This window comes from Phalacrocorax carbo, chromosome 27 (assembly GCF_963921805.1).
Source record: "Phalacrocorax carbo chromosome 27, bPhaCar2.1, whole genome shotgun sequence".
Classification (NCBI taxonomy): domain Eukaryota; kingdom Metazoa; phylum Chordata; class Aves; order Suliformes; family Phalacrocoracidae; genus Phalacrocorax; species Phalacrocorax carbo.
In genome coordinates this window covers 2,645,042-2,664,284 of record NC_087539.1, presented here as the reverse complement: position 1 = coordinate 2,664,284, position 19,243 = coordinate 2,645,042, and the positions used below count along the sequence as shown (strand labels likewise).

The 19,243-nt window shown below is 53.7% G+C and overlaps 1 protein-coding gene across 1 annotated transcript; it reads right to left on the bottom strand.

Moving 5' to 3' along the window:
• Positions 1–13,842: 13,842 nt before the first annotated feature.
• Positions 13,843–17,626, bottom strand: LOC135317865 (keratin, type II cytoskeletal 6A-like). Its single transcript, XM_064474414.1, has 9 exons — positions 17,117–17,626; positions 16,022–16,236; positions 15,777–15,837; positions 15,517–15,612; positions 15,178–15,342; positions 14,919–15,044; positions 14,491–14,711; positions 14,222–14,256; positions 13,843–14,114 (listed from the first exon to the last, which is right to left on the bottom strand). Exons 1-9 carry the CDS (start codon positions 17,624–17,626, stop codon positions 13,843–13,845), a joined length of 1,701 nt encoding a protein of 566 aa, XP_064330484.1.
• Positions 17,627–19,243: the final 1,617 nt, after the last annotated feature.

Genomic DNA, 19,243 nt, shown 5'->3' with positions numbered 1-19,243 from the left:
CAAGAATATATTGTATTAATTATACAGACCCCTCAAGGGGGGAGCAGGAATATGATCCCACGTTCGTGATCTGTGGGACATAGAGATCAGACACAAACCTACGTCTGGGTGAGACTGGGAGCTGCTATTAGAGCACAGAAAAAGCGCCCGATATCAGGGCATGTGCAGAATTACACGAGCTGTCAACCCTTCGCAGCGAAGCTGTGATAATGTGAGGAGGTCGGGGAAGCCCCTGAGGTGGGGGGGCTTTGTGCTCCACAGGCTGATGGAAGAGGGAACCACGTTCAGCTGGTTGGGAGTGTTTTGGGGGGAGGAAATGTTGATAAACAGAAGCATCTTGTGGAAATGCTTTGGTCAAACTGCACAGAGCCAGGGTGGAGGCTGGGGTCGAAGGTGAGGGGGCAGAGCTGGCCTCCCCGGCCCACGCGAGGGCAATGGGTAGATGAGGAGGAACGTGGCCCGGTACCTGTCACTGCCTCTCCATCAGTGGCTGCTCCGTCATACGGACGTAGGGAAGCGGACGTTTCGGAGGGTGCGAAGCCACAGCGCATCTCTGCTGGCGTGTGAGGGATCTCCTGAGCGGAGGAAGGACAACAAGCAGAATAAGGTGGAGACCAAGAGGTCGGGGCAGCACAGACCAGCCTGTAAGAGGCTGGAACCAAGCGCTCCGTTCGTAAGTACAGTGACAGCGAGGGAAGTGAAGGAGACACGGCGTGGGAAGTGGTGGAAGTCCTGCTGGGAGCAAGGAGGGCTGTCCCTGGCGCTACGAACCTCCCTCCTCGGCTGTGCAGGCAGCCTGCGTGACGGCTGGAGATAGACCTTTGACTCTGAGAAAGCCAGAGTCAGGCGGGATGGATCCCACCGGGTGCCGGGTAGGTCCCCTATGTCTCGGGGTAGGTCACGTCCCATCTCTGTCTTGCCTGCTTGAGACACTCTGGGTGGGGAGAGAGGTGGGCTGTGTTAAGGCTTGAGTTTAGTCTGAGGTCTGGACCAGCAAGTATTCTTCTAACACAAACCAAAATATTACTCTACCTCACAACCCCGTTAACAAATGACTAATGGCCATTTTAAGAAATGGCTAATTATTCTGGGTTAACAGGAAGGTAAACAAGTCAATAACTTACTTGTAACCGCCTATAATATTGCATTATCTATTCAGAAAATACTAATCATAATTATGATATCTGTTAATCTCTTATCTCCTTTACAAGAATGTGAATGCATCGATTTAATATAAAGCGTTAAAGTAGTGGAGTAATTTTCCTGTCGCTGTTATTATTAACAACTGCAGTGAGCGGCTGAAGCAGAAGCTTCATACTTTTTTTACTTTGTTGGCTAACCTAATGCAAATTGTGATGTTCTCTGATCCCTGAGACCTCTGAAAGGCTGAGCAAGTCCTGGTTCCTCCACACACAAGCAAACCTGCAGCTGATGCCCTCGAGCTGGGGCGTGTGGTGCTGGAGCAAGGCAGAGATGGCATCTCCAAAGGGTTTCAGGAGGAGAGGTGCAGCCTGCAGAGAGAAAGAAAGAAAATTAAAAAAAAAAAAAGAAAAATGAGGATGAAGAGGAAACGGGGGTGAAAGCTAGGTTAAATGCACCAGGTGTCATGAGAAAACACGACTTTTTTTAATGTGCAGCTGTTTCCCAGCAGAGAAACAGCCAATGTATGTGGCATCCGTGATATAAATAGAGCGAAAATATTAAAGCAGCTTCTTGATCAAGATCTATGGTGGGAAAAAGTAAAGGGAGATGCTGGAACTTCAGCGACTGACACCAGCAATCAGGGCTCACAGGGACGACCTCTCTAAGGGTTTGGGGCCTTGGGGACCGCTTCGCCCGGTCAGAGAGCAGAGGTAGAGAACAGGCTAAGAGAGGTACAGCAAGCATCAAAAGACACTGTGTATGATGGAGAACAATTTTAATAACATCCCTTCCCACAGGAAGTTGAAACAGTTGGAAATAATTCTGGCAGATGTTCAGAATCCAGTAAACAATGTGATTACCAGCCTACAAAAGAAGTGGGTCCCAGTGCTGCCTTCTCTGGGCAGAGCGTCATTACACCTGGGAAGTTCACCACACCCAGTCACACTTGCATATCACCTGGGCTGGCCTCCCAATTGACTTAGAGCTGATAATTACTCCGATCAAGGTCAGACTTTGTGATCAATTGAGTAAATCGCTCTTTTGAGTTATTGGCACCTCAATCGCTGTCATTAGCCCTGCAGCAGCAATTACAGCGTCCACAGGACAACAAAACAGGAGGAGAAAAGGTAAAGCAACACAAAAAGCAGCAGAACTTTGATAATGCTCAGACTAGACCTCCTGCCCAGCAAGGGAAAGGTCTGAGGAAGGGCCACCCAGGGTGGGCATCATGCGATGCCGGACTCTGGAGGGAAGTATTTTGGCTACTCCGGCCATTTAGGTTCTTCGCAAAGCTCACAAAGAGAGGCCGCCACCTCCAGAAGGTGACCCCCTCTCTGGAGACCCCATCCTCAAAGGCGTCTCTCCCCACATTACAGCAAAGTTAGTCCAAGTTTCCTCTAACGCAGCCCCATGGATGACGCCAGCGGTGTTTTTAGAGGACGGCGGTTCTTAGCCGAGAGGGCTCTTCCCCCAGAGGGGTTCTGCCAGGTGTGCTGTCTTCAGACGAGCCACATTCTCCCAGTCCCTCCTGGGTTTGCAGCGGTCTGACTGGTGTGAGGCGTGATGAGGACCAGCAACTGAGTTTGACACAAAGGTATAAGGTTCCCCAGCGTTCGTCCTCTCGAGAGGCCTGTGGCATCATGGGACACCTCTTCAGGAACAGTTTTAGACCATCAGAAATGGTGCTAACCCTGGAAGACCCATCCCGTCATGCCAACGTTGTCCCAGTCCCATGCCCGCACCCCTCTCTCCAGACACCAAAGGCTTACGGTGTCTGAAGCCCAGGACCTGGTGCTCCCCCAGCAAACGACGAGTTCCTATCCCATGGCATCTCCCAGTTAAAAGCCCCGCTTCACACCAGCAACTGCCCACCCTTATTTGCCACCCAAGCCCTCAGTCCAGCTTTTTCCAAAGAAGCTGAGGCTGGCAGCCTCACTGCGTGCCAGAGCGGCGTCTGACAGCTTTTGGAGCGCAGCCACGGAGCACCGTCCAGGTCTGGGCCCGCGCGCTTTGCCTGGCAGGTGGGGCACGGCTTGCTGGCGTGCGCCTTCGAGCCGGTGCCGCGATGGGCCCAGGGAGGGCAGCATGCCGTCGCCTCCTTCCAGCGCCCCTCGCTTCTGCACAGCCCTGGCAAGGGGTCGCTGGGCCGGGCGACCACGTCCCTCCCACCTGGGAAAGCTCTCTGGGTAGCATTTGGCTGCCTGTCTCGTGGCCCCGGGGATCTGCTACGTGGTGGCCATAAATCTCAGGGGGGAGTCGGGGTGGGCGTCGCTTGCTCAGAGGGCCAGACTGCAGCAGTATTTATCATGCGAGCGGTAAGAAGTCCCACGACATCAGGCTGTAGGATTTAGGGCAAGCTTCGTAGGGCAACATTTAGTATGGTTTGTCTTAGGTGGGAGAGTATCATAAAATCTATAAAGGCTGGTTTGATCACTCAAAACCTCCAGATATTGTGGCTCATATTGCGGTACAGGGATAGGGCGTTTCGCATGATGTCCACGGGCGGTCCTGGCGCTTCAGGAGGAACTCATGATGAGCTGCCACTCAAAGTTCACAGAATCACAGAATCACGGAATCCCAGGTGGGAAGGGACCTCAGGGATCATCTAGTCCAACCTTTCTAGGAAGAGCGCAGTCTAGATAAGACGGCCCAGCACCCTGCCCAGACAACTCTTGAAGGTGCCCAACGAGGCCGAGCCGACCCCTGCCCTGGGGAGATTATTCCAGTGGTGACTGTCCTCACTGTGAAACACTTCCCTCTCGTGTCCAATCGGCATCTCCCCAAGGGCAACTTGTGTCCATCCCCCTTGTCCTCTCCATGGGACTCCGTGTGAAAAAGGGAGTCTCCATCTTCTCTGTAGCTGCCCCTTAAGTGCTGGTACATGGGGATGAGATCCCCTCTGAGCCTCCTTTTCTCAAGGCTGAACAAACCCAGCTCTCCCAGCCTATCCTTGTATGGCAGCTGCCCAGTCCTGTGATCATCCTGGTGGCCCTTCTCTGGGCCCCTTCCAGCCTGGCCACATCCTTTTTGTACAGCGGGGACCAGAACTGCACACAGTGCTCCAGGTGTGGCCTGACCAGCGCTGAGCAGAGCGGGATGATGACTTCTTTCTCTCTGCTGGCGCTGCCAGCTAAAGTTGTCCTTTAGCAAAGGAAATTCTCCCAAGCCCACATTCAACCTCTGGTTTGGGGAAGAAGAAGAAGGTGCTGAGCACTCCGCGCCGTCAGGGGATGTGCTGCAGCCCTTGCCCGTGTTAGCAGGAAGCCATCAGCATTGCTACATGGCCCAAGAGGGCTGGAAGTGAAGTATTAGCATCTCAGGAATTATCTCATCCGTCAGCCACTTCCACCCTGGCCTGCAGCTGCGCTTCACTCACCAAGGCGGAGGAATGCCAGGCTGCAGGACCAGCTTTGCACACCGGCACGGCCGGCGACGGGATGCCACCGCCGGGAAGAGCCAGCGAGTTGCAGACGGCTACAAGTAACCCTCTGACTCAAAGGGTCACCGTCTTCCCCAAATCATGCTGCTTTCAATTCTTCCCATGCCAGAAGCAGTGAACGATACACAAAAGTTTTAAATCCAGTTATTTATTGTCACTGGGAGCCTCAGCCGGGGCCATCGATCACCGGTGCGAGGCGCTGGACAAACAAAACCATTCACACGTTGCCACCAAATCCCCTTTGGAGCCACAGGCACGCTGGCTCTGTACCTCGCAGGGACGCAGGCTGCCAACACCATGCAGAAAAGAGTAGTTTAGGCCTATCTTTTATACATTTAAAACCTTTTCTGGGCCCTCTAGTGGTGCTTGGCATCGTCTGTGCTTTGCAAATCATCCACAGCAGCAGTGTGCGGCACAACTTGGTGTAAAAACAAGCACCGAGGCCTCGGCACGGCCAGAGCCTGACGGATCCCCTTGCATTCACCAGGGATTTGGTAGTTTGGTGCGAGAAACCTCCTGTCACAGCCTGTCACATCCAAGCCCGAGACAAACCCTTGTCCAAGGCCCAGTTTGCCAACCTGATATTCATAAAACCATAGACCCACAGAACGGTTTGGGTGGGAAGGGACCTTCAGAGGCCATCCAGCCCCCTGCCCTGAGCAGGGGCATCCCCAGCTCGACCAGGTCGCTCAGAGCCCCGGCCAGCCTGGCCTTGGATGTCCCCAGGGATGGGGCACCAACCCCCGCTCTGGGCAACCTGGGCCAGCGCTTTGCCACCCTCAGAGTAAAAAATGTCTTCCTTCTATCCAGTCTAAATCCCCCCTCCTTCAGTTTAAACCATCCCCCCTTGGCCTGCCACAGCAGGCCTTGCCAAAGAGGCCGCCCCCACCCTTCCCACAGCCCCCCTTTGAGCACTGGGAGGCCGCAATAAGGTCTCCCCGCAGCCTCCCCTTCCCCAGCTGCACAACCCCAGCTCTCCCAGCCCGGCCTCGCAGCAGAGGGGCTCCAGCCCCCGGAGCATTTCTGTGCCCCCTCTGGCCCCGCTCCAGCAGCCCCGTGTCTGTCCCGTGCTGAGGAGCCCCGAGCTGGAGGCGGCGCTGCAGGGGGGTCTCACAGAGCGGGGCAGGGGGGCAGGACCCCCTCCCTCGCCCGGCTGCCCGCGCTGCTGGGGATGCAGCCCAGGGCACGGCTGGGGGTCGGGGCTGCGAGCGCACGTTGCCGGCTCGTGTCCAGCCTTTCCCCCCCAGCACCCCCGAGTCCCTCTCCGCAGGGCTGCTCCCCGTCCCCCCGTCCCCCAGCCTGTGCGGGTACCGGGGGCTGCCCCGACCCCGCTGCAGGACCTTGCCCTCGGCCTTGCTGAACCTCCTGAGGGTCTCCCTAGGTCCCCCTCACCAGCATGTCCAGGTCCCTCTGGATGGCGTCCTGTCCTGTGTCACCTACACGGCTCAGCTCAGTGTCATCTGCAAACTTGCTGAGGGTGCGCTCGATCCCACTGTCTGTGTCCCTGATGAAGATACTAAACAACACTGGCCCCAGTACAGACCCCTGAGGGACACCACTGGTCACCAGTCTGCATCTGGACGTTGAGCCATTGACCACGACCCTCTTGATGTGACCATCCAGCCAGTTCCTCACCCACCCAAGAGTCCATCCTTCAAATCCACATCTCCCCACTTTAGAGAGAAGGGTGCTGAGGGGGGCCATATCAAAGGCCTTACAGAAGTCCAGACAGATGACATCTGCAGCTCTTCCCTTGTCCACTGGTGTAGTCACTCCATCATAGAAGGCCACTGGGTTGGTCAGGCAGGACTGACCAGAAACGGGACCTATGTACCTACCCCTGGATGCCGTATCCCGCCAGAAGTCTTTACAAGTGTAAATGTGAAAAAAATCACAACTCCTACCTTATCTACCAAGAAGACAACATTTTCATTGAGGATCTTGATTTGCTCCCTCTCCAGCATTCACACCTTCTGGACTTGGTCAACATCTAGACTGCGAGGTGCCAGCAAGTCTTGGTTCAGGGTGACTTCTTGGATGCCGGCAGATGTGATGGAGGCGAACCAAGCGTATCTTTTTTCCAAGCAACAACCTATTTTCCCCAAACAGATTTGCCACAGCGCCTTAGGAGCACCCAGCACCAAAATGCCCTCCCAGCTGAGAACTTCCCACCTGTAGGAAACGCTTCTATTCCCACCACTTCTAGGGACACTTCTACTGCAAAGCCACAGAAGGCGTTTCCTTCCCAGCCCAAAGGGCTTCAGGCAGGCTGTGCTGCCGGCAGGTATGACAATACCAGCCTACCCTTGCTCTTGTGAAGCTGCTTTACTTCAAATGGACGAGGCTGTGGCACTAAAACAGACCTTCTAACAGAGGAGCAGTGTGTTTCCTCTTGTTATGTCTGCAAGGAGCTGGGCTTGGTTGGAGAGGTGAAGAGAAAGCGATGCCAGCCAGCTGAAGGGCTTGGTTCCCTGGCTGCCAGCCCAGCCTTTACTCCAGTGGATTTCAAATACCTGTGGAGGCACAACAGAAAAATTATAGAATTTATTCTAGGCACTTCAGAGAGTGTTTTCGTGCGGGAGGAGGAAGGGAGGCTGATCCGAGGACCCCCAGGACCCGCATGAAGTGGCTGTCCAAGTGTGAGACAAGGACTGGTTCCTGTTTCGGTTGATTCTGGCCCCATATCACACCCTATAAAGTTCAGGCAAGGCGCAGGACCTGCAGCTCAGGCAGCTCTGCCACAAACACGGTTATTGGCAAATGCGACACACCACTTGTCCGTTCATCTTTCACCAGGCTGTCACCTGTGGGCGGTGACTGCACTAAGAATGGAGCCAGTCCTTCCTTTAAGTAGTGGGTTTCTACATAACCTGAAATCCCCATCTCAACCTGACCAATAATTCATGGGAAAGTCAATTTGTCATCGACCTGGAGGACGAGAGCAGGTTCAGGTGTGTCTGAGAGCGGGGCAGTGTCCCTCGCGCAGGCTGCAAGCCCTCTAGTGGCCTTGATGGCCGTGGCTGCCCTATCTTCATCGGGTCGGCCCAGCAAGCCCTGGTCCCCAGGCTACGGGAGATGTAGACTTGCTGCAACCCATACTTCTAGTTAAGAGTGGATGTTGCCATGCTGTGCCATGCTATGTCATGCCATGCCATGCCATGTCATGCCTTGCCATGCTATGTCATGTTATGCCATGCCTTGCAATACCATACTATGTCATGCCATGCCTTGCCATGCTACGTCATGCCTTGCCATGCTACGTCATGCCTTGCCATGCCATGTCATGCCTTGCCATGCTACGTCATGCCTTGCCATGCCATGTCATGCCTTGCCATGCCATGTCATGCCTTACCATGCTATGTCATGCCATGACTTGCCATGCTACGTCATGCCTTGCCATGCTATGTCATGCCTTGCCATGCTACATCATGCCTTGCCATGCTACGTCATGCCTTGCCATGCCATGCCATGCCTTGCCATGCTATGCCATGCCATGGCACAGCACGTAGACATTCAGCTAGGCCTGATGGACACCGACAAAAGAGTTGGTCAGAAAATGCAGACTGTGGGTCGTGAATGTGAATGTAAAGGAATATCAGCCCACTCGTAGGGCAGAGCTTGTGAGCATGGAAGCGAGATGAAGGGCAGAGGTGCACCAACACCCAAGCCAGAGTGGGTGTGAGGAAGAAGAGGAGGAAGGTTTGCTCTCAGCACCAGACAGAGGCGATGTGGTTGCCATAAGTTCTGCAAATCCTGCTCTACCTGTCCCAGCTTTAGCTGAGAGAGCACTGGATGAAATGGGGCCAGGAGGGAGCTGGAGGAACACCACATCCACTGGCAGCACTCATCCAGGTCACCTGGCTACGTGGGAGCAGATAGCTCGTTCAGAGACACGTAGCACAGGAGCGGCGTGTGATCTGCTTGCAGTTCTTCGCGCACGCTCACAGGGGGGCTGATATCAAACAGGAAGAAAAGGCTGCGGCGAAAGGCACCTGACTGTGGGCACAATCTCTACAATCAAAGCTGAGGGGAATATTAGCTCAGGTGAAGGGCCCAAATTCTCCTGCAAAGCCCTGGATGATGCTCTAGGACACGGACTTCCTTGGATCACAGTAAGCCAGTCAGCAAGATTCACCCTGCTGACACAAGACATCCCTGGAGGCTGGCAACAGAACCAGTTTCTCTCGTGATGAATCCAAAACAAGGGCAGCCGGGATCCAAAGGAGGTGTTTTAGCATCTAGAAGAAAAGAATAGGAGCACGGCTTGAAAAAAAAACTGAACAGAAGAGCTCCACTTTGCTCCTTAGCTAAATTTCTTTGGTAGCTATGTAGCTTTAGGTATGTTTGTCAATGTATTTGCTTAAAGAAGCTTTTAGGTCTTTGACTGTTGGGTTTTAAAACTCCTTCCAAGCCTAGATGCTTCATGGTCAGTGCTGCTTTCATGATATGCTGTTTCCAGTCTCTCTTGAGAAAGTCAGCGGGTTTTCTAGTGAGTTTTTGAGCTAGTTTTGAACTTGGACGAGTCGAGTAGGAGACGAGTGAGCTGGGGGTGTTGCTGTTGCTCTTTGAAGTGTAGATAAGCAACCAAAGGACGCTGATTTCCACATTTAACCTCCTATAACCTCTGCAGCTCTGCTGCATTGCCCTGAACATCTCATCCTTCAGGATCATGAAGGACTCCAGCTGCTCAGCAGGTATGCGCCACTTAAATAGAGTACCAAGGATGCAGAGGCAGATAAGCTCAGCAGACACTGTTCCCATCCTCTCAACAAAGCCGTGCCACTCATAAAAGCAAACGCTTCCTGCTCACCAGCTGTTCACTGTCATATCCAATGCAGCTACAAGGTGGGTGAGTCTCCTCCGTATTTGCACAGTGATCAACCCAAGAGAAGCAAACTTGGTAGCTTCTGAGGCCCTCCCATAATATACATGATTAGTAGCAATTAAAAACTCATTACAGCTCTAATTAGAGCCAATATAATGCTACCTGGATTCATTCCCCAATAAGCTCATAAAATGTCGCACCTATTATATTTCTTTCCATGTTCTAATGCAAAGAACATTGCACCACTCACGCCCTGAACCAGGTTATATGACCCACATCTACCCGCTCTCCTCTCCTTCCAGCAGCTTCCCACGCACGTTAATCACAACGGCCAGGGCCATCTCCACACTCAGCAAGTCCCGATATTCCTTCAGCGCATGGCCAAGCAACCCTTTGGCTCCACTGAGGGCTCTGCAGAGCTCGTCCCCTTTGCCTCTGGCTTCGCTGAGGGTGAGGTCTCCTTTCTGTCCCGCCTCACACCGCTCGGTGGAAGGCAGAGTGCTCCGAGTCCCGCCAGCCCGAGCTGGTCTTGCACTGAACTGGAGAGGCCAGCAATCCCAGCGCGCGCCTCACGACCCCCCGTTACCCGGGCTGAGTGATGGAGACTCAGCGGGATGGGCTCGGGCTTTTGCCATCTCGCTTTGAACTCCACTCTTTGCAAGCCAAAAAATGATCGGAAAATGCAGTCAGGTTCTCAGGAGCACCTAAGCAGGGCCCACAGGAGGGTCCTGGGGGCAAGTTCTGTATTAGCACAGACACCACATGTCCTCCTCTGAAGAAAACCAGAACTTGAAAAAAAAAATTTATTCTGTATTTTTTATCCTCTATGTCCAAAAAGACAACAGGTCTACCAAAAAGTATTGAAGAGTTATCATTGCTTGATCACACCGAGGCTCTTTCACAAGTAAATTCACTCATTTTAAGCAAAACAGGCCCCGTTGCTGCAAATACGGATCTGCTTTTCCACCAGAGCCAGCAGCTAGCGCCGCGCCCCGTGGAGCAAATGGAGGGGAGCCCCGCCGCGGGGCTGCTACGATCTTTCATTCAAGCGTGATGTCCTTGAGCAATTAACATGACTCCCTTTTTCATGAGCACAGCAGATGGGAAAGATAAACTCCAGCACCTCCGTGTTACAGCCTGGCCCCTCTCCAGGGAGAACTCAGGGAACTTATAAAAAGCCTGTGGTTTTCTGCAGGTTAAAGCCTGCATCTTTGGCTTCCTGGGTTTCAACACACTGGAGATCTTCACCCTCTCTGCCATCCTCCCAGGGAAGTCCCCAGGAACGCTTTGCACCCTCTTGGTCGGTACCCGTCCTTGGAGACTTCGCTGGGACGGGGAAGTAGGAGACGACTTCTTGGTCTCTCCCATCCCGACCTATAAAATTTAGAATGAGAAATGTCATTGTTTATTCAAAAAAGAGAATAAGGCATATTATAGCCTGGTACAAACATCAGATTAAGAAGTCAGGCCTGTCCACTGAAAGAATATTTGGGGGAAGATAAGAAAAACGACATGAAAGTAATAGTTCAAACAAGAACTGCCGTTTCTTTCTCGTTTGTTGAGTTCGTTTAGATGATGAGGGCTCTGCAGCACGGACCATCTCCCTGCCTGGACTTTCATCTGACAAACACCGAGACTGCACCAGGACAACGCGCGCACGACAGTACACCCAGGGTTGATTCACCTACTGGTCCGGCTCCTGCTCCTCCCAACGCCAGCGAAGAATCCAGCCAAGAATTAATCAAATTAATTTGGTTGCAATGGGATGTGATTTAGAGAGGGCTAATGACAAACCTGACTGGGCAATCTGGAGTTATAATAGCAGGTTCCAGGCTGTGTCTCATACTTTCACGCGGCTTTTTTTCATGAGTAATTTGTGTCCACATAACGTCTTCAGGCCTTCCCACCGCTCACGTATGCGGTGCGGTGCCCATGTAAGAGCCCGACTCGTCAGATAGATGGTGCTGCTTGCCCTTGTGCCAGCCAAGGGTGGAGGACAGCCACCCTACGTCAACGCTTTAGCCGCCTACTGCTGACCTGTCGCTGGTGTCCTCCCCCATGGAGGCCTCCAGGGGGCCTGGCTGGGAGCTCCAGGCACCATCAGGGCTGAGCCACTGCGTGGTGGTGATGAGTTGGCCACGTGTCCTCCTGGGGTGAGAGCAGTGCCGAGGACGGCTGCGCCACAAGGACGGGATGCCATCCAGAGGGACCTGGACACGCTGGAAAGGGGGGCCTGGGAGACCCTCAGCAGGTTCAGCAAGGCCGAGGGCAAGGTCCTGCAGCGGGGTCGGGGCAGCCCCCGGTACCCGCACAGGCTGGGGGACGGGGGGACGGGGAGCAGCCCTGCGGAGAGGGACTCGGGGGTGCTGGGGGGGAAAGGCTGGACACGAGCCGGCAACGTGCGCTCGCAGCCCCGACCCCCAGCCGTGCCCGGGGCTGCATCCCCAGCAGCGTGGGCAGCTGGGCGAGGGAGGGGGTCCTGCCCCCCTGCCCCGCTCTGTGAGACCCCCCTGCAGCGCCGCCTCCAGCTCGGGGCTCCTCAGCACGGGACAGACACGGGGCTGCTGGAGCGGGACCAGAGGGGGCACAGAAATGCTCTGGGGGCCGGAGCCCCTCTGCTGCGAGGCCGGGCTGGGAGAGCTGGGGCTGTGCAGCTGGGGAAGGGGAGGCTGCGGGGAGACCTTATTGCGGCCTCCCAGTGCTCAAAGGGGGGCTGTGGGAAGGGTGGGGGCGGCCTCTTTGGCAAGGCCTGCTGTGGCAGGACAAGGGGGGATGGTTTAAACTGAAGGAGGGGGGATTTAGACTGGATAGAAGGAAGACATTTTTTACTCTGAGGGTGGCGAAGCGCTGGCCCAGGTTGCCCAGAGCGGGGGTCAGTGCCCCATCCCTGGGGACATCCAAGGCCAGGCTGGCCGGGGCTCTGAGCGACCTGGTCGAGCTGGGGATGCCCCTGCTCAGGGCAGGGGGTTGGGCTGGATGGCCTCTGAAGGTCCCTTCCCACCCAAACCGTTCTGTGGGTCTATGGTTCTATGACTGGCGCTAACGGCCGCAGCCCAACGGCAGTGGTCAAACCACCCCAGGCCAACCGCCACATCCCAGCTGCTACATCGCAACGGCCCTGATCAAACCACCCCATTCTAAAGGCTGCGTTCAATCCACCAAGTCCAACTGCTACATCCCAGTGTTGGGCGTCCATCCATCATCATGAACACGGGCCGTGTTCGAACCGCCCGGTCCAAATGCCGCAACTGCCCTGTTCAGACCACCACGTTCAAACCATCACATCCACATCACCACAGACCAACTGCCACCGTTTGTTGCCACATCCAAACCACAATGTCCCCACTGGTGCCTCTGCCTGCCTCGCCCCCGAGGTGCCCATCAGCTGAGGGCTGGACACGTCATCCCGCTACACTTGGGATGAGCACAGCCTTCCCACCTAATGGCCACCAGGTTGACATCACGTGTTCCCTTCCTGTGCCACACTTCTCACGGCCGCGGCTCTCCTACCCCACAGAGAGATGGGAGTCTACAGTGGAGGAGCAAGATGGCACCTCCTAAGAGGAGAAAGAAGGCTCGTCTTCCTCCTCCTCACCTCAGCTGGGCAGTTCATGGCGCTCAGCGATGTGCGCCGTAGGACAGAACCCGTAGGCGTTGCCGTTCCTTACGGCAACAAAAAAGCCTGTTTTCCCTCCCCTGGGGACCGTTAAGTAACAAGACGACACAAAGATATCTTTTCATCTCTCTGCAGTTTATTGGCAATGAAAGAACTTGGAGGAAAGGGGTGCTGGTAGAAAGCAACCGTGCAGTAGGGTTCGCGCAACAGGAGGTTTGCAATAAGGCCATACATACGTCAGGTGTGAAGGAGAAGAGGGAAAGGAACCTATAAAATATTAAAGCTGCCAAATTACTCCACCAAGAGAAGGTGGACCTGTTTCTCCCCCCTAAATCTGACTATGGGGCATTATCACGTTTCTTCTGCTTACGTGAACTACTGAACTAGCTGAAACAAGCATGTGGGTGACATGCAGGACACGCGGAAGTCGCAAGGGAAACTCGGCCGTTGAAAAAGAGACCGTAAAAGTGAAAGGAAAGAGCAGTTTCATACACGCTCCTCCTCAGCCAGCGCAGCAGCCGGGGGCAGCAGCAAGAAGCGCAGCGGAAGATGCTCCGAGGAGCTCTGCAGTCCCTGGCACCCACAAGGGAGGTCTTTCATCCCTGGAGGCTGCTGGAGCTCAGAGGGGAGCTGGGCCCTGCCAACGGGCTGGTGTTTCGCTGCAAATCTCCCCTTGGGCAGGATGGCCTAAGGAGGTTGGGAGCTCTAAGGAAAACAGTTCGTTTCTTTGCTGGATACCGGCTCGGGGTGGAAGGGGCTGTGCTGCTGGCTGGAGGAAGGAGAAGATGCTTCTTTCCTTGGAAGGACTGAGGTCAGGGCTCAGTATTTTACACCTGAAGATTTGACCGTTGTGGTTGTGACACATCTCCGCACAGAGGAGGACCCACCCCCAGAGACGAAGTTGCCACCTCCAGCGCTGCACATTCTCCCACTTCCAGAGGAGAAGCCACCGCTGAGCATCCCTCCTCCCACGCCACAGGGGCCTCCAAGGACGCTTCCTCCTCCGACCGCACACACTCCTCCTCCCAGGCCACTGCTGGCTCCGAAGCCACCAGCTCTGCCTGCGGCAATGGTGGTTCTGCCTACCACGGCTGCAAGAGAAGGACAGGCTCACTGTACATCGAGTGACAACCTGGGAATCCTCACGGCACCCAGGGAAAAAGCCATTCTGCCGAGAAGACGGAGCACAGATACTTACAGACATTGACGTTGGACGGGTTGTCTCCACAGAGCCTGTGTAGGGAAAGGAACGCAAGTTGTGGATCTCATCTAATAGAAAGCAATTAAGCTCCGCGCAATTTCCCGAGGACGCCTTTTATTTCCTGTTTCATTTAACTTCAGTCAAAACCACTGAGATATATACCCTGTGGGGACCTCATTTTTGTTTTGGGGTAAAAAAAGGTTTTACCCACACATTGTAAAATCTGTCAAGAATTTAGTCAAATAGAAACAAAGCAAGAGGTGTACCTGTTCTCCTCTCCCTCCAGCAGCTTCCTGTACATGGCAATCTCAACGTCCAGGGCAATCTTGATGTTCAGCAGCTCCTGGTACTCCTTCAACAAGCGAGCCAGCTCCTCCTTGTCTTTGCTCAGGGCACACTCAAGCTCTTCCAGTTTCCGCCGGGCATCCTTGAGGGCCATCTCACCCCGCTCCTCGGCCTCGGCAATAGCTGCCTGCAGCTGCTGGTTCTGAGGGAGAAAAGAGGACTCTTTCTCCGATCTCTTTTTGTCACTTAGGATCAGCCCTTCAAGCCCAAGTCAAGAAGTCAAGGAGAGAAAATGAAACATCTACATGAAGTAGACAAGGGGTGGTTGAAGGAACCATGTCTGCCCAAACGCGGTGCTCTGTGATCCAGCCTGATGCCAGCACCCCACGGGACAGTAGCCAGGCCCTACCTGCTTCTTCACGTTCTCAATCTCAGCCCGCAGCCTCTGGACGTTCCTGGTCAGCTCTTGGATCTCTATCTTGGTGTTGCGGAGGCTGTCCCCGTGCCTTCCAGCGGTGTTCTGCAGCTCTTCGTACTGACGGCGTGGGGGCAAAGCAACCCATGAGTGAGACAACCTACCAAGACCTCAGGCGATTCCCCTGCTCTGTGCGAGGGAGGCAGCCGGCGGCAGAGACTGTCCCAGGTGCCTTGGCCGCTTCCCGACTCACCCGGCTCTGGTACCACGCCTCAGCTTCAGCCCGGCTGTTCTGAGCGATCTGCTCGTACTGACGCCTGACCTCCTCGATGATGCTGTCCAGGTCCAGGTGGCGGTTGTTGTCCATGGACACCACCACAGACAGGTCCCGGCTGATCGTCTGCATCTGGGCCAGTTCCTACAACCGAGACATGAGTTAGCCTGACCATCTGAGGAGGGAAGGAAAGAGCAGCAGCTCCAGGCAGCCTCTCCAGCCCAAACCCACATGGACCCCCAGCCCAACCTCAGTGTCTGTGGCCACCACGCTCCTCGCTGCACCTCCAGCCAGCCCTGGGGAAGGGAGGGCTCTTACCTCCTCGTAGATGCACCTCAGGAAGTTGATTTCGTCAGTCAGAGCTCCCACCTTGGCTTCCAGCTCCACCTTAGTCATGTAGGCACAGTCCACGTCCTGCAAGAAGGATCACACCGGTAGGCAACGGCTTCCTCCCACCCCAGAAGTGCTGCTGGCAGCCAGTGCCTCCCATCGGAACCGCCGGCTTGGTGCCGCCTCCTTCCAACGTCTTTGCATCTGGCCCCCCGCACCCGCTCTCTCCCGGTGCCCCTGGGACTCACCTTCTTGAGCACCACAAACTCGTTCTCAGCAGCGGTGCGCCTGTTGATCTCTTCCTCATACCTGTGGAAGGGGACAAGACAGCCCGAGGCTCTTGGACGGCTCATCAGCGCACCAGTGGAACCCCTCTTCCCCCCAGGGCACCCTCGGTCCCGTTTCTGGACGGGGAAGGCAGGGTGGGCTCTCCAGGCTGTCTTAGGGCCCCATCTTGGCGCTCACCTCTTCCCTAGGCCGGCACCGCACTTACTTGGTTTTGTACTCCTCGACGTATTGCCGCATGTTCTGCAGCTCCGACTCCAGCTGCCCCCTCTGCGCCAGGAGAGACTCCAGCCGCCTCCTCAGGTTCTGGATGTAATTCTCAAAGATGGCATCGAGGTTCTTCCTTGGCCCCGAAGGCCCTTGTTGTTGGAGGAGCTCCCACTTGGTGGAGAGGACCTTGTTCTGTTGCTCCAGGAAGCGGACCTGAAAGCCCACAAAGGGGCGCGTGAGCCATTCACTCGGGGGACACCCGGCTGCTCAAACCTCCTGCTTGTTTGGGAGGCCAAGGGCATCATTTCCACAGCCCCAACAGGACCATGGCTAGCTGAAAGCCAGTTTTCAAGAGGAAGATGCCTCCATTCTTTCCTCTCTTTTTTCAATTATCCTTAAATGTCTCCTCTTTTCTTTCTGCTACATTTCTGATCTTTTTTTGTTACCGGTTGGAATGATTATATTCCAGATTTACAGATTATTGTAATTTCCAATTACAAATTTTGACCCACACTAGTTTTCAGAAGCATCAGCTCATTTTTTACCTCTCAGTGAATGAAATCCCACAAGTGTCCATATTGGAGAACATTCCTCTCATCAGATACAAAAAGCATTCAATGAGTATGTCCTATATTCAAAAATCTATGAAGCACCTGTATAACCAATGTTCTACCAGTGCGGACAGTCTAAAGAATACTCATCTGTACTTGATCTGAAATAAGGAACGGCCAGGAATTAACTGATAGCTCATTCCTACATTCTAAGTTCCTCCAGAAGAAACCACCCTTGAAAAAGCAGAGATTTAAAGAGCCGCTTGGGATGACGAGTATGTGATGATCGCTTTGGCCTGACTGCACAGAGCGCACCAGAGAGAAACGCTGAGGGGGAATTTGGATCAACCAAAACTAGAGAAAGTCCTTTGCTTCCTCTGCAGATGTAAATTTTCTGCATTTCCTTAGGAGGACTCAATGAAAACCCTACCAGCCCTCCAGACCTGCCAGCTCTGAGCTGAGAGGACAATATTTCCCTCTCCACAGCACAGGAAAGTTCCTCAGACCCCCATTCCCAAGCACGCACCGTTCCGGCCTCTCACCTTGTCAATGAAAGAGGCAAACTGATTGTTAAGAGTCTTGATCTGCTCCTTCTCCTGGCACTTCACTTGTTGGATCTGCGGATCAATGTCAACATGGACCGGCCGCAGGAGCGTTGGGTCAACCTGCACCGGCTGGATGCCTCCGGGGAACCCAGGACCACCTCTCACAGGGCCACCAAAGCTGCCTATTCCTCCACCAATGACACCTCCTCCAATGCTGCCAAATCCTCCTCCATAGCCTCCACCAAAGCCTCCAATTCTACATCCGTATCCACCGCCATAAGAGCCACCCATGGAAATTCTTCCGCTGCCACCCAGGTTATGGAGGCTCCTGCTGCTAAAACCTCCACAACGTCCGCCGCCTCCAATTCCCCTGGATGTGGAGAACGAGCTATAGCTGATCCTGCTTCTGCCCCCACTTCCTCCAAAGCCACCACCGACGGCAGAGCAAGAGCTGTATCCCCTTTTGCTTCCGCCTCCAAAGCTTCTGCAGATTGACTGCCGAGACATGGCTGTTGCTTTCAAGCAGAGTTGAGGCGAGCAGAAGGACCAACGGGGCTGAGCTGCTGAGGGGTGAATGCAGAGAGAAGTCTGCACAGTCTTCTCTGGCTCCCCAGCTCCAGGCATTCCCTTTTATCCGCTCCTGGAGGTGGGCTGGGTCTACAAGGGCGTAAAGAGGAAACAAATTTACTGTCTTCATCAGCTTGGTGTGGTTAACAGATTTTTGCCAAATTGTTGACTCCACCCAGAAATACGCTTTGCAGTGCAGGAGAGAATCAAAGAGCAAGAGCATTGGAACAGGTCTCAGTGAGTAAGTGGACTCTCCTATCTTTATGGCATCTGGAAAAATATGTTTTACGGTGATGTAGTCATGTTCTTCCCTCCTCCCACCTTTCTATCTCTTCTTAATGATTTCGCAGTTTGCCTGAATCCGGACCGTTCGCACTGACACTCGGCGTCAGGCAAGCATTTTGGTGAAAACCGACCTGAATGAGACTTTCACAATCGCCCCGAGCACACCCCAAACCTCCTTCTTAAGTGGAAAATTACCGAGGGCTTTCCAAGAGGCAGTTTCCCAGTGCGGAGCAAAAATACCACACATTAACATTTAACGACAGTCAGCATTTCTTCTTTATCCGGAAAGGAGGTGCTTTGTTCCTTTCCTAAGAGCATCACTTGGGATGGGAGTGCCGCCTTCTAGGGCACAGTCCTGCAAAATGTGTCTCCCAGAGTCTGAGGTAGCAGGTACCGAGGCTCTGAGCACCCGAGCGGGTGGCCCAGCTCCTTCCTTGTGCTTTGGAGATGGCCACGGGCACTGCCAAAGCTGCAGAGGACTGAGAGGACGCTTCGGGCACTAGACGTGGGAACGATGGCTGGAGACAGGCCAGCAGCAGGGAAATGCATGCAGGGATAACAGTGACTTGTTAAAATAATGGCTTTTTCACCTAAATTGGTAGGCAAATGACCAGGCTGAGTTCATCGTACTTGGTCATTCTGAAACAAGGGCAACTAAAAGGTAGAAGAAGCTCCGATGCTTTCTTAAGTACTAACAGTTAAAATATTGTTGAATATGAAGTGTGCTTTGAGAGGTGTGGTGTCTTTGCCCACGTCTTTGACCGCAGTAAATTTCGGGTGGGGGCAAGAAGGGGCGCTGACAAAATTCATTTTAGAGAATTGTGTTTTTAAGACAACAGCTGCTGCTTCAAATTAAAAAACAATAATGTTTCGTGCAGAAGCTATCTGGCTATGAAGAAGGAAATGCACCAGAGAGACACTGTGCAGATATCCTCTGGGTCTCGTTAATCAAGTACACATTTTAGTTACGTGTATGAAATTTAAGGAAAAAAATATTTTATTAGTGCTTATTCCTGAAAATCATCAATAAATGCCAAGGGAAATATATTTTAAAACCTTGTAAGCATTTCAGCAGTCCAATATTACACTGCCCTTAAGCATCCAAAGTGGAATGCACGTGTGTTTGAATTTTCACACTCACCCATACGACTTGTGCAACTACGTGTTGTTTCAAAGTATCACCGATAGCAGCCTTCACCCACCGACACCTCAAACCAGCCCAGAGAAACCTTTTCAAAAGCCATGAGAGGAGTCAGAAACATAAATGTCATT